The sequence below is a fragment of the Anolis sagrei genome, chromosome 3, assembly GCF_037176765.1.
Source record: "Anolis sagrei isolate rAnoSag1 chromosome 3, rAnoSag1.mat, whole genome shotgun sequence".
Classification (NCBI taxonomy): Eukaryota; Metazoa; Chordata; class Lepidosauria; order Squamata; family Dactyloidae; genus Anolis; species Anolis sagrei.
In genome coordinates this window covers 81941151-81955306 of record NC_090023.1, presented here as the reverse complement: position 1 = coordinate 81955306, position 14156 = coordinate 81941151, and the positions used below count along the sequence as shown (strand labels likewise).

At 40.3% G+C, this 14156-nt stretch overlaps 1 protein-coding gene across 15 annotated transcripts in view; it reads right to left on the bottom strand.

Moving 5' to 3' along the window:
* DMD (dystrophin) overlaps positions 1-14156 on the bottom strand; it is a 1568405-nt gene that overhangs the window by 1007362 nt on the left and 546887 nt on the right. For 14 of the 15 annotated variants that reach the window (XM_067466757.1, XM_067466754.1, XM_060770144.2 and 11 more), the window contains exon 9: positions 11655-11789. The exons of the other annotated variant lie outside the window; for it this stretch is intronic. In XM_067466757.1, the coding sequence (XP_067322858.1) occupies positions 11655-11789 (135 nt within the window). The remainder of the gene's footprint in view (positions 1-11654; positions 11790-14156) is intronic. 15 annotated transcript variants of the gene reach the window in all.

Genomic DNA, 14156 nt, shown 5'->3' with positions numbered 1-14156 from the left:
TAAAAGACTTGAAAGGATTAATTCAAAAGACCAAGATACAGGCAAAACCTTTAGACTGAAGTATTGGCAAACATATCAATTCCAGAGATAAAAAGTACCTGAGCCTTCAGGGGGAGTGTAACCCTGTCTAGCACAGGCTGTAACCCTATACCCTGTTTGGCCTTTCGACGAACCAGGAGTACCTCTGTCTTGTCTGGATTAAGTTTCAATCTGTTGTCCCTCATCCAGTCCATTACAGCGGCCAAGCACCGGTTCAGGACTTGAACAGCTTCCTTAGTAGTAGGTGGGAAGGAGTAACAGAGTTGGACATCATCTGCGTACAGATGACACCGCACCCTGAAACTCTGGATGATCTCTCCCAACGGCTTCATGCAGATGTTAAATAACATAGGGGACAGTATTGAACCCTGCGGGACCCCACAGTACAATGGCTGTGAGGTCGAGCAGGAGTCCCCTAGCAACACCTTCTGGGATCGCCCCAAGAATCCTAATGACATCCTCGAGTAGAACAGATCAAAACGAATCCATCCAGGTTCGCAGCCTGGGAGTGATCCTGGACTCATCGCTGAGCCTGGAGCCCCAGGTTTCAGCGGTGGTCAGGGGAGCTTTTGCACAATTAAAACTTGCGCGCCAGCTGCGCCCGTACCTTGGGAAGTCTAACTTGGCCACGGTAGTCCATGCTTTGGTTACATCCCGTTTAGATTACTGCTCTCATAGAATCATAGAATCATAGAATCAAAGAGTTGGAAGAGACCTCATGGGCCATCCAGCCCAACCCCCTGCCAAGAAGCAGGAATATTGCATTCAAATAACCCCTGACAGATAGCCATCCAGCCTCTGTTTAAAAGCTTCCAAAGAAGGAGCCTCCACCACACTCTGGGGCAGAGAGTTCCACTGCTGAATGGCTCTCACAGTCAGGAAGTTCTTCCTCGTGTTCAGATGGAATCTCCTTTCTTGTAGTTTGAAGCCATTGTTCTGCGTCCTAGTCTCGAGGGAAGCAGAAAACAAGCTTGCTCCCTCACAATATTCCAGGTGTGGTCTAACCAAAGCGGAATAGAGGGGTAGCATTACATCCCTAGATCTAGACACTATTCTCCTATTGATGCAGGCCAAAATCCCATTGGCTTTTTTTGCCGCCACATCACATTGTTGGCACATGTTTAACTTGTTGCCCACGAGGACTCCAAGATCTTTTTCACACGTTCTGCTCTGGAGCCAGGCATCCCCCATTCTGTATCTTTGCATTTCGTTTTTCCTGCCAAAGTGGAGTATCTTGCATTTATCACTGTTGAACTTCATTTTGTTAGTTTTGGCCCATCTCTCTAATCGGTCAAGATCGTGCTCCTGTCCTCTGGAGTATTGGCTATCCCTCCCAATTTGATGTCATCTGCAAACTTGATGATCCTGCCTTCTAACCCTTCATCTAAGTCATTAATAAAGATGTTGAACAGGACCGGGCCCAGGATGGAACCCTGCGGCACTCCACTTGTCACTTCTTTCCAGGATGAAGAGGAAGCATTGGTGAGCACCCTCTGGGTTCGTCCATTTAACCAATTACAGATCCACCTCACCATAGTTTTTCCTAGCCCACATTGGACTAGTTCCCTTGCCAGAAGGTCATGGGGGACCTTGTCGAAGGTCTTACTGAAATCCAGGTACGCTACATCCACGGCATTCCCCGCATCTACCCAGCTTGTAACTCTATTGGAAAAAGAGATCAGATTAGTCTGGCATGACTTGTTTTTGATAAATCCATGTTGACTATTAGCAATGAACGCATTTGTTTCTAAGTGTTTGCAGACCACTTCCTTAACAATCTTTTCCAGAATCTTGCCTGGTATCGATGTGAGGCTGACCGGACGGTAGTTGCTTGGGTCGTCCTTTTTTCCCTTCTTGAAGATTGGGACCATATTGGCCCTCCTCCAATCTGCTGGAATTTCTCCTGTTCTCCAAGAACTCTCAAAGATGGTTGCCAATGGTTCCGAAATGACTTCCGCTAGTTCCTTCAGTACTCTTGGGTGTAGTTGATCTGGCCCTGGGGACTTGAACTCATTTAGAGTGGCCAGGTATTCCTCTATGACTTGTTTCCCAATTTGGAGTTGGATGTCCTCAAATCCCTCATCCACTCCGTCTTGCTGAGGTTGAAGATGACTTTCTTTTTGTGAGAAGACCGAGGCAAAGAAGGTATTAAGTAGTTCTGCCTTTTCCCTATCCCCTGTCAGCATTGCCCCATCTTCTCCTCGAAGAGGCCCTATCGCCTCCTTGTTTTTCCTTTTTCTACTGACAGAAGAAAAGAATCCCTTTTTATTGCTTTTAATGTCCCTGGCAAGCCTGAGCTCGTTTTGTGCTTTAGCCTTGCGGACCTTTTCCCTACAGGTGTTGGCTATTTGTTTGAATTCTTCTTTGGTGATTTCTCCCTTTTTCCACTTCTTGTTCATGTCCCTTTTTCCACTTCTTGTGCATGCACTTGTCCTATTTTTTTCTTTTTGTTGGCACGGTTTGCAACTGTGCCTTGAGTATTTCACTCTTGAGAAACTCCCATCCATCCGTAACTCCCTTGTCTTTTAGTATCTGTGTCCACGGAATGCTGCTCAGTGTTTCCTTCATTTTTTGGAAATCAGCTCTCCTAAAGTCCAAAATGCGGGTTTGACTTGTCTTAGTTTCGGCCTTCCTTTGTACCTCAAATTGCAGGAGCACATGTTCACTTGCCCCTAAGGATCCTACCACTTCAACCGCATCGATCAGGTCCTCCGCATTTGTTAGGATGAGATCAAGAATAGCCAATCCCCTTGTTGCCTCTTCTACCTTCTGGACCATGAAATTGTCTGCAAGGCAAGCGAGGAATTTGTTGGACTTTGTACTCTTGGCCGAGTTTGTTTTCCAGCAAATATCGGGATAGTTGAAATAGCCCATGACTACTACATCTCTTCTCTGTGCCTGTTTTGTCAACTGTTGGCAGAAGACTTCATCAAGTTCTTCCTCCTGGCTTGGAGGTCTGTAGTAGACTCCTACAACAAGATCTTTTTGAGTCCCAGTTCACTTGATTCTTATCCAGATGCTTTCAAGCTGGTTTCCCAGATTGCTGTCATGCATTTCTTCTGCAGCATAAGAGTTTTTGACATATGAGGCTACTCCGCCTCCTCTCCCCTTTGTTTGGTTTCTGTGAAAGAGTTTATAGCCCTCGATGTCTACATTCCAGCGATAGGAGTGATCCCACCAGGTTTCAGTGATGCCTATGATATCATATTTGTGGTGTTGTGCTCAAAGTTGGAGTTCGTTATGTTTATTTCCCATGCTCTGTGCATTAGTGTAAAGAAATGTGAGCCCCTGAGATCTTCCCTTGAGCTGTTTAATTGGGATTATTGTACTTTCGGTACTTGGTCCTTTTTGTGTTTGTGCAGCCCTCCGTTTAGCCTTCTGGCGGTTCCCTGACATTGTGGGTAAAGTAGTGTTCGCAAGGCTGTTGTCCCCCTCCCCCAGTGGGCCTAGTTTAAAGTGCCCCTAATGAGGTTTGCGAGTCTGTGAGCAAAAAGGTGTTTTCCTAGTTGTGTGAGATGCACCCCATCCCTTGCCAGTAGGCTATCCTCCTGGAAAAGTAGGCCATGGTCAAGGAAGCCAAAGCGTTCCTCCTGACACCATTTTCTAAGCCAGTTATTGACCTGTACTATTTTTCTGGCCCTTGTAGGACCGTGTTTTATGACTGGGAGGAGGGATGAAAAGACCACCTGTACATTACATTGCTTTAGCTTTGTTCCTAGAGCTCGAAAATAATTTGTGATCATTTGAAAAGTATGCCTAGCAGTATCATTGGTTCCTACATTAATCAACAAGAGGGGAGGACGGTGATGGGGCTTGAGGAGCCTGGTGAGCCTCTGAGTGATATGGTGTATTTTTGCCCCCGGTAGGCAGCATATTTCTCGAGCCATCCCATCCGGTCTGGAAATGACGGCTTCCGTTCCTCTAAGGAGGGAGTCGCCTACTACCAAGACCTGTTTACTTTCAGGATTGGCAGGGCCCCTTTTGCGCAATGTAGTGTGTAGGTCCCCAGAAAAGTAATCCTGTTGGTGTGAATTGTGTAGGTGTAAAGTGTTGTCCTCCTCCTCGACATCCCCAGTGCATTCATCAAGGACAATCCATTGAGATTAGTCCTAGAGCCTTGCGTTCTCCTGTATGTGTTCCTGTTGCACCTGGTCTATGGTTGGGGATGGTACACCTGCATGATTGTGTAAGTGTGAATGTTGTGAAGTGTTGTCCCAATCAGGGCTATCCCCCACACACTGATCAAGGACGAGCCACTGATCAGTATCTAAGCCATTCTGGTCTTCCTCAATGTGTTGTGTTTCTTGGTCAAGTGATAGCTGTGTGAGCATTTGGAATCTATTGTGTAACTGCAGCTGAGCAGAAGTATTCTGAGGAGGTTTCCGGGTCCTATGTCTCTTTCTAAGGGTGACATTCCTCCAAGCCTGAGGCTTGTCCACATCTGAGGTGATCTCCTCTTGAGCCTCCCCATAATGTTGATGTGATATGGGCTGCGTGTCTAGGACAGCATGCTGTGTGGTGTCTAAGAATGGCTTGCGTTCCTGAATGCCCTTAAGGGTCTTAATACGGTCCTCGATTTGTTGGATCCTGTGTTCCATGTGAGTGATCTGTTTACACTTGGGGCAAATGTAATTGAGTAATTGTAGTGTGAAAAAGCGGAACATGCCACAGCTTGTGCATGAGACAGGAAGATTTTGCGTTTGTTCCATCTGGAGGTTGCTAATGACCTCCTCTTGGTGTGTGTTTTATGTTGTTGTCTGTATGCAGGGGTGAAAGTGTAGGTTACTGTTTATATAGGGTAACCAGGAAGCAGAACAGGAAGCCCCGCCTCTCAAACAAAGCAACACTCAAAGCAGTTAATTTTTAAACACTCACTCAGATTTCTAGTGCCCTCTAAGACAAAGCTTATCCTGAAGCAGAAGGGAACAAAACGGATCCTGCTTTCTCAACTTCTGTGGGGGCCCAACTGTCCCTTGACTTCAGGCCCTGGTTTATATAGGGTAACCAGGAAGCAGAACAGGAAGCCCCTGTTCACACCTAGGCAAGAGTTCTTTCTCCCACCCTGGACATTCCACAGACATATAAACCCAAATTTCCTAGTTTTCAACAGACCTCACAACCTCTGAAGATGCCTGCCATAGATGCAGGTGAAACGTCAGGAGAGAATGCTTCTACAACATGTCTATAAAGTCCAAAAAACCTACAACAACCCAGAACTTCCAGCTGCTGGATCACGGAATGGTTTTTTTCCCTCTTGATTTTGGAAATTTCCTGGAAAGCAGAACAGGGGCTAGCCAAAAACAGGAGCAATAATTGTACTTTTTTCCCATCTTGCACACCCATAGAAACTTCACATTCTACTATTTCAGAAAAACAACAAAAAAGCCTATTGGTTGATTGGTTTATGCATGTTGGGAAAGGAAAGGGGGAAAATGGTTTTGACTTAACATAATCTGAAGTGGATTCAGGGAAGGGAGACTGTGTGGTTTTAAGACTAGTTTGACTTTGAATTTTAAACAGGTAATTGTGATGTCAACAGTGTAAAACTGCAGTGAAATAATGTTCACTAGAACTGGGATATAGCCCTGGAGTGCATATAGGACCTGAGATGTACAATGTAGGATGCTTCCATGCCCACAATGGAGAGGTAAGTGGATTTTGGGTCCCTCTGGTGGAACTGCCCACATTTTGGTGCCTTTGGTGTATTTGAGGTTGCCGCCCTTTCTCCCATCTGATAGGAGCAGGGCACCAACATTCCTTGTCCCATTGTCCCTGTCTTATGGGGGAAGAAGGGAGGGCATGCAGAGTGCCATGAGGCAACCTGTGTGCCTGCCGTTTTGCCAGTAATTGAACATGTGAAGAGGTCCTTAGTCAGTCATCGATTTACTTAAAAGAAACTGTATTTGATACAAGATGTTTTATTTTAGTTAAGAACTCTAATAGTAAAATCAGCAAACAATATAGTATGAGTCTGTCTTCAGGAGGAACAAGTAATGTAGTATTATTTATTTGCGACACTTCTCAATCCCGAAGGGGACTCAGCTCTGTTGACAGTGTCGGCAACAATTCAATGCCCTCGATAAAACAGTACAAAACATTAAAATTGACTCTCACCTAATAAAACATTAAAGATTATTAAACACATAGCATAAAATAACATAGTAACCCACAGAAAGAAAAAGTATCACTGAATCTCTCAATGAAAATAATCCTTCATGATCCCTGAAGCTCCTTGTTTTGTTTTCTAAGATCACAAGTATATGTTGAATATCTAGAGACATCCAGATGAAAACTAATGCAACAAGGATGGGGTCTATATTTCTATAGCATCATTGTCTTTCATGAAATTAAAAACGACAAAGTTGTTAGTTCACAACAGAGCACTGGTGGGATAGTCTGTTCAAAACAACATAGACAATTTGGCTAAAAAGGTATTTTTCAACTAAGAAAACAAAATGCAATGAGAGCCAAGACTTGTTTGAGGATAAAGTGAAATAGAGTATTAGACTTAATAGTGCCAGAATAAATCTAGAAATTAATAAATCTGTAAAACTGCAATTTTGTTGTCAGCACATTGACTTAAGACAGTCAATTGTGCTTGCATCAATTCCAGCTTTATTTCTAGTGACAAGGTGCATATTAATCCATTTACTGTTAGTAATTTACTCTGTTATGTATTCTCAATAAAGTAAGAGAGGCATGGCATTAAATGAAATTGAATGTATCCAAAATGCATAATTCTATTTGCTTAGAGAACAGGATTGGATTTACATAGGACAGGACATTCTCTTCCTATTTGTTTTAAGTACTTTTCTAAAGCAACGTTTATTGACCCTCCCATTATCTTTGGAGTGAAGAAATAGAATGGAGTGAAGAAATACATCACACTAAGATTGATTGACTACTAACACCTTTAGGATATACAATTATGGCAAGGCAATGATAGACAACAGAATAAAACCGATTTAAATAAAGCTAAAGTGCAGCAATGCATTCAAGAATGATGGATATCAAACTTAGGAAGAATTTAGTCAACCTTTTCTAATTTGTGTTTTTGAAAAAATTTCAAACATTAAGCTTCAATTTAATCCTTTGTTACTTAGACAGCAAATTATGGGCTTTGTTTGTTTGTTTGTTTGTTTTTTTACAGTTTTTTTTAACATTATATATATACACATACATAAACATGCCATCTTCCAAATTCAAGAATCAAAATACAAGTATTTTGCCCAATCCTCATTGTCGGAATCACAGACGCCTTAAAGAGCCAGATACAAAGTTAGTTCCAAAACAGAGTTTATTGCAGCAAAGGAAAAGGACACAGAGACACTTAAATTCAGTGCCTCTGGCCAAAACTCAAAAGTAAAACCAGATCTGGTTCAAAAGGCAAACGGAAATATAATCCGGATTAACCAGGCAAAAGAACGGGATTAAACACAATACTCCAAGGTCACAAAAAGAAGGCACAGGATGCAATAGGTAAACAAAAGCAATGAAGTAGCAGGGAGAGAAGCGTAGTCAGCCAAAGTCCAGGGTCGTGGCAAGAGAATCATAGAATAGAATCATAGAATCAAAGAGTTGGAAGAGACCTCATGGGCCATCCAGTCCAACCCCCTGCCAAGAAGCAGGAATATTGCATTCAAATCACCCCTGACAAATGGCCATCCAGCCTCTGCTTAAAAGCTTCCAAAGAAGGAGCCTCCACCACACTCCAGGACAGAGAGTTCCACTGCTGAATGGCTCTCACAGTCAGGAAGTTCTTCCTCATGTTCAGAAGGAATCTCCTTTCTTGTAGTTTGAAGCCATTGTTCCACGTCCTAGTCTCCAGGGAAGCAGAAAACAAGCTTGCTCCCTCCTCCCTGTGGCTTCCTCTCACATATTTATACATGGCTATCATATCTCCTCTCTTAGCCTTCTCTTCTTCAGGCTAAACATGCCCACCTCCTTAAGCCGCTCCTCATAGGGCTTGTTTTCCAGACCCTTGATCATTTTAGTTGCTCTCCTCTAGAAACATTCCAGCTTGTCAATATCTCTCTTAAATTGTGGTGCCCAGAATTGGACACAATATTCCAGGTGTGGTCTAACCAAAGCAGAATAGAGGGGTAGCATTACTTCCCTGGATCTAGACACTATGCTCCTATTGATGCAGGCCAAAATCCCATTGGCTTTTTTTGCCGCCACATCACATTGTTGGCTCATGTTTAACTTGTTGTCCACAAGGACTCTAAGATCTTTTTCACACGTACTCCTCTCGAGCCTTGGCGTCCCCCATTCTGTATCTTTGCATTTTGTTTTTTTCTGCCTAAGTGGAGTATTTTGCATTTGTCACTGTTGAATTTCATTTAGTTAGTTTTGGCCCAGCTCTAATCAGTTAAGATCGTTTTGAATCCTGTTCCTGTACTCTGGAGTATTGGGAGTATCCCTCCCAATTTGGTGTCATCTGCAAACTTGATAATCATGCCTTCTAGCCCTTCATCTAAGTAATTAATAAAGATGTTGAACAGGACCGGGCCCAGGACGGAACCCAGCAGCACTCTGCTTGTCAGATGGCCAGTTCTCCTAAGTAATACAATGACATATTTCCAAGTTACCATAAACTGAATCCTTAATAGCAAAGAAACACTTTAAGCCAGCTAAAAGCTTGTGCTTTTAGTGATACAATCTACTCCAACAAAACTTTCTAATTAGTATTATTCCAGTATAAACTTTCTATGGAGATAGTACATAATTGTTATATATATATTTAAAAAGAAGAAATTATTATAATAATATTTTCAGAAAATTATAGTACTTTAAAAGTAGCAATAAAATTAAAACATAATTAATAAATGGTAACCTATATTTAAAATATCCTCCCGCAAAGGAGAAAAACAACACATTATTTATCCTTTACTGACTCTTTGTGGGAATATTTTATGGGTCAATTTGCTTTCATGGTGTTTTAAAAGATTTGCCTCAATTGACTTTATAAACTCCTGGGTCAACACTTGGGTTATTTGCTGATCTAATTGGTTCAACTGGCATTTATTTGGACATACGTGGTATATATTAGTCACTCCTTGGCAGACAAATGTTGGAAGTAGATCCTTGGAGAGTTGTTACTCAGTACCCACACAACCTTGTAGTACAAGGGGATCCTCTGTATTTGCCACCATTTGGATCCTAGGATTTGGAGGTGGAGAAGAGAAAATGCTGTAGGGCTGGAGGTGGCTGGGGTTTTTTTCTTTAGGGCTTAGAAAAATTAGCATATACAGTAGGCAGGGTGCAGCCAAAGTTTTTGGGGGGTTGGCTCTAGGGTCTGCTCTCCCTTGACATCTGAAGAGGCTGCAGAAGAGGCCTTAGAATACAATGCACTGTTTTCACTGGTTGCAGTTCAAAGTATTGAAGCACTTCTGACAATGGGTTGTTGTAGGATGCTTGCCATAGATGCAGGCGAAACGTCAGGAGAAAAATTGCATCCAGAACATGGCCATATAGCCCGGAAAAACCTACAACAACCCAGTGATTCTGGCCATGAAAGCCTTCGACAACTTCTGACAATGTTTGCGAGGGTCAAGGTTTTGGGAGGGTCACTATAGAGGTGGACAAGTTTTAAATGGTCAACATCAGAGACAGTCTGGTTTTGGTGTTATGTAGCATCCCATAATATGCATTAAAAAGAGTTTGTTCTTAGTCATTCCTCATTGCAACTATATTTTATCTTCTCTCAAAATTATTTTTGCTTCTTTCTAGAAGGTCCCAAAATTTGCTGAAAATCTCTCCATCATAACTTTCAGCTCAGTATTAATAATTATACTACCCTACAACCTTGTTTAAATTAAATGTATACCAAATTTCTGTATATTGCATGGGGGAGGATATCAAATGATGTGTAATATATAAAAGTTATATAATACATCAGGAATGTCAACTAAGTAAACAGGAGCTGCCTCTGAAATTTTTTTATTTTTTTTAATCATTAGTATTTCATTGGATTTTAGATTATAAAGTTTTCAGAACAATTTATATGAATAACATATATCTTTGTGTTTTTAACATATGCAGAAGTTTTGATAAACTTCAATATTTAAATACAACATTTAAATAAAATTTAAATAAAAAACTAAATTCATTTGGGTGAGTCATAAAAAGTGCTCAAGTATACAGTTTTTCCATTAAAAAGTGAACTACAATGATTTTGCACGGACTGATTGCAAATGTAACACCACATCTTGAGATTAACATTTTACAATGACTCTAGAAAAAAACAACAGGGAAGTGTTAATAGTTAACAGCACTACAAAATAATTGTCAGCGGGGATGTGAAATCCTATTTAACCATCTTGATTTATTGCAGCAATATGCTATTTTGTTCCCTTTCTGTGGTTGATAATTTTCTCTGGGGATTTCTATTACTTTTGATCTATCAAGCTGCCTCTTAAATAACTGTTCAACAGACTGAGTAGATGTTACAAGATAACTAAGATTAACATGAAGCAATGATACTAAATAAAACCCTCATAAAGAGAATGTGAGTATTTTGTACTATGGTTATTTGATTTCTGATTATAGAAAAGTTGATATTGCTACATCAGACATAGATGTCTTTTTAATCCAGACAAGACAGGTTTACATCACAGGTGGCTCAATTCTATAGTATTGAGCCACCTGTGATGGAATATCACCTGGGGGAGGGGGGGATATCAAAAAGAATTTTGCTCTAGTCTCATGCCAGGAAGACATTTATCAAAAAGAAGCTTGGCTAGAAAAGATAAATAATGGTAATATATAGATAATTTTTAATTATTTCATTTGCTTTTATATCATTCTTTCCTCCTGGTTTTTTTGTGCACTGTTTGATAACTTTTCACATTTCAGACTTTCTGTGAAAATATTGGAAAGTGTCCTTTCCCAAAGAGATGGATGGAGTTAAATAAAATGCCATGGCTTCTGCTAATAATAATAAAAAAATTAAAGCTCTTGAATAGGGGTGAAACTGTTGTCACTGTTGTCACTGTTGCTGTCAATTTTTCAACAGGATGTCTCAACATGTTAAAAATAATAAAATTAGTCACTGTTCTTGTCATCCCACACACTTATATATGACAGTCAGAATATCAAGCTGTAGTATGAATTAAGGAATGTCCTTTGTGTGACTCCAAACTCTGTGTCATACATGTCACATATTTTTTTCTGAAATTTCATGTTGTTTCAAAAAGAGTTTGCATTACTGGGATGCTGTTTGAGAAACTCAAGTCAAAGTTCCTTGGTGTGCGTAGAGTTCTTTAGACTGATGCATACAGTTCTAATTAGTTCATAGTTTGTTAATATTTAAATTAAATCAATATTTAAATTGGAAACCAAGATGTAGTAAATAATTGTTTATAATACTCGTGTAATGAATTAAAATATTATTAAAAGGTAGATACGGCTTACTTTTGCAGAGGAAAGGAAGATTAAAAAGAAGAGAGAATTGACTGAGGCGAAAAAGAAAGCAAAGCAAACCTGAAGAGAGTATGGCTGCAAATTAAATTGGACAAAAGCAAATAAAAACCTCCGAAGTGCACATATTCTCCACAGCAAGCACAGGCATATTAGTAATAGAATATTCACATCAAACAGTAATGTTGACAGACCTGTGGAGGGAACATCTTCCCTTTTGGGTCAGGGGACATGACATAAGCAGCCTGTGTGTACGCATAGCTTTTGAAGCGAGGTTTAGATGGAGGTGAAGGGCTGCGCACATGGCCCTGTGCTACACTGACTTTGATCTAAGGAGAAGAAATTAGGAAGAAAAGCAGATATACACTAATGAGTGTGTGGAATATAGAAACTAATCTTTTCAAGGAAGATAGAAACTAATCTTTTCAAGGAAGGAGTGTGATGATCCCTCAACATATACTGGCACAAAGCAGCCAAAATCTATGTAGAAAATAAGGAGTCACTTTCATTAACATGACACCCTTTCATGAGAAATAGAAAGACTCCTTGAAGTGCCAGATAATTATTCCTCGCATGATATTCCCAGTCAGCCTGTACTTCAACACGCTTAAAAAGGAAAGTAGCAAGAACCTTCAAAGTAGAATAAAAGTGCTCAGCAGTCAGCAAGCAATCATAAGATCAACAAGTCTCAAATGAGATGAAATGTGCTATGAATGTCAGTCCCTGAAAAAGTGAAAGCTTTGCAAATTCCAGTAACAATTCGTCCAACACAATTCTACAAATGGATAATCTACCTAAGGCTAGATTCTTGTTGTTTTGCCAAATGGGTGCTAATAAAGATAAAATGTTTTTAAACTTTTAAATAGAAATCTATATTTGAGTTCAAATAAATGTTTCAGATATCCCATACAGAGCTGATAAATCTAGCCCTTTCTGGGTTATGTCTTAGACCTTCAGTCATGTGATTGTTTACTGTATTTTTTCTCAGTGTGACAGTCCCCAGGGGTTAAGAAGGGCAGGGTAAAAATGTTTGAAATAAATTACACACTCAAGCTATCTAAAAATATCTAATCTACTTCATAACTGTTGAGGCCAGTCTTTATCAGAAGCAATATTTCATTCCATTCAATGTGTGGAGGTGTCTTAAGAAAGAGCATTTATAGGCATACATCTATTAACAAATAGAAACTATGGTATCAAAGGAAGAAATAATGTGAGAAGAAAAGGAGTGCAGTTCAATAGATTTAAGCAAACTTTTTATACTAGTCTGGCAATATGCACATGAGAAATGAAACAACCAGATCAGGTAACCCTTGCATAAGTCAAAACAAACAACAAACAAAAAATCCCAAGTCATTTTGAACCTTGAAGGTTTGTGTCAAAATGAAGCTAGGTATACTTTTTTTCTCACTGGTGCTCACTTTTGTTATGTATACCACCTTGATATCAGCATTATAGATCTACATTTGTTTGTTTTTAATATGAAGGGAGTGGTTGGTAAGGTAAGCTAACCTGTTTTCCCTTTCTGTCTCTATTTTCCTTAAGCTACCATCACTCTTAAAATATTTTCCCTTTATTCTGTTGGTTTATTTGGTTTGACAACATAAACTTTAATCATAATCTCTGCGGGTTTTTTCTCACTGAGATTAAAGCAAAGTGAGTTGGGGGCTCCATCTCCCTCTCTACTGATTTCATTCAATTGTTTTACTGAACAGTAACATATGCAATTATTATTTTGGGTGAGGTTCAGTTAATCTCTTTATATTTCTTTAGTGGCAATTGTAGTGTGGCTTGGATTTAGTGTTCTACAAAGGCACCAGAAGAGTAGGAATCCCTTCTCAACCATGGAAACTCACTGGTTGGCATTGGACAATTCAAACTCTCTATGCTCCAAAAGAGAGCAATGGCAAATCTTCTATGCTAAAAAAAACTCCTTTGCCTATAATAAGTTCACCACAAGGTCACTACAAATCTAAAACAACTTGAAAGCACACAACAATCATTTCATTGTTTGCACAGTGCTAGGAATTTGCACAATGAAGACTATCCTCATTTCTTGGTTTCTCTCTCTCTCTCTCTCTCTTTCTCTCCCCCCCCCTCCGTCTCTTATTCTGCTTCCAGCCACCTCTGATTTCATGATCATTTGATTTGAAGAATTAGTAATATTGGGGCTATCAATTGTGAGATGAAATATTGTTAGCAAATCTTATGCTCTCATCATAGACCTCATCACATTAATCAAATCAAGCATCCTAGAATGCTTTCAGACTGGGAATGATTTTTTTTTTTTGCATTTGTGTTGTTTTGTGATTTGTTATTCCTTCTTCCTCCTGTATGTGTAGGCTTAAACAAGCAAAATGTAGGTTGCACATTTTAGGCAGGGTCCTCTCATTTGATTGTGTTAAATTGTGTGTGTGTGTGTGTGAAATGATGTTGTGTGACTTCTGAGGAGGCCCCACCCTGGGGTAGAAGCATTTTTCAATGCTTTCATCCAAACATGGGAGACTTTCCCTGTTGTGCTGGCTCCAGTGGAGCACATTTCTGCCTGGTTTGAGCAATACTTCCCCCATATGATAGAGGAAGTGTCACCGTGCCAGAGTTGCTGCTCATGCCTGCCATTTCATCATGCTTGCTGGTGAAACAGCATTGGGGGGGGGGGGGGTCCCCCATGTGATAAGGGGGCACATTTACTCAGA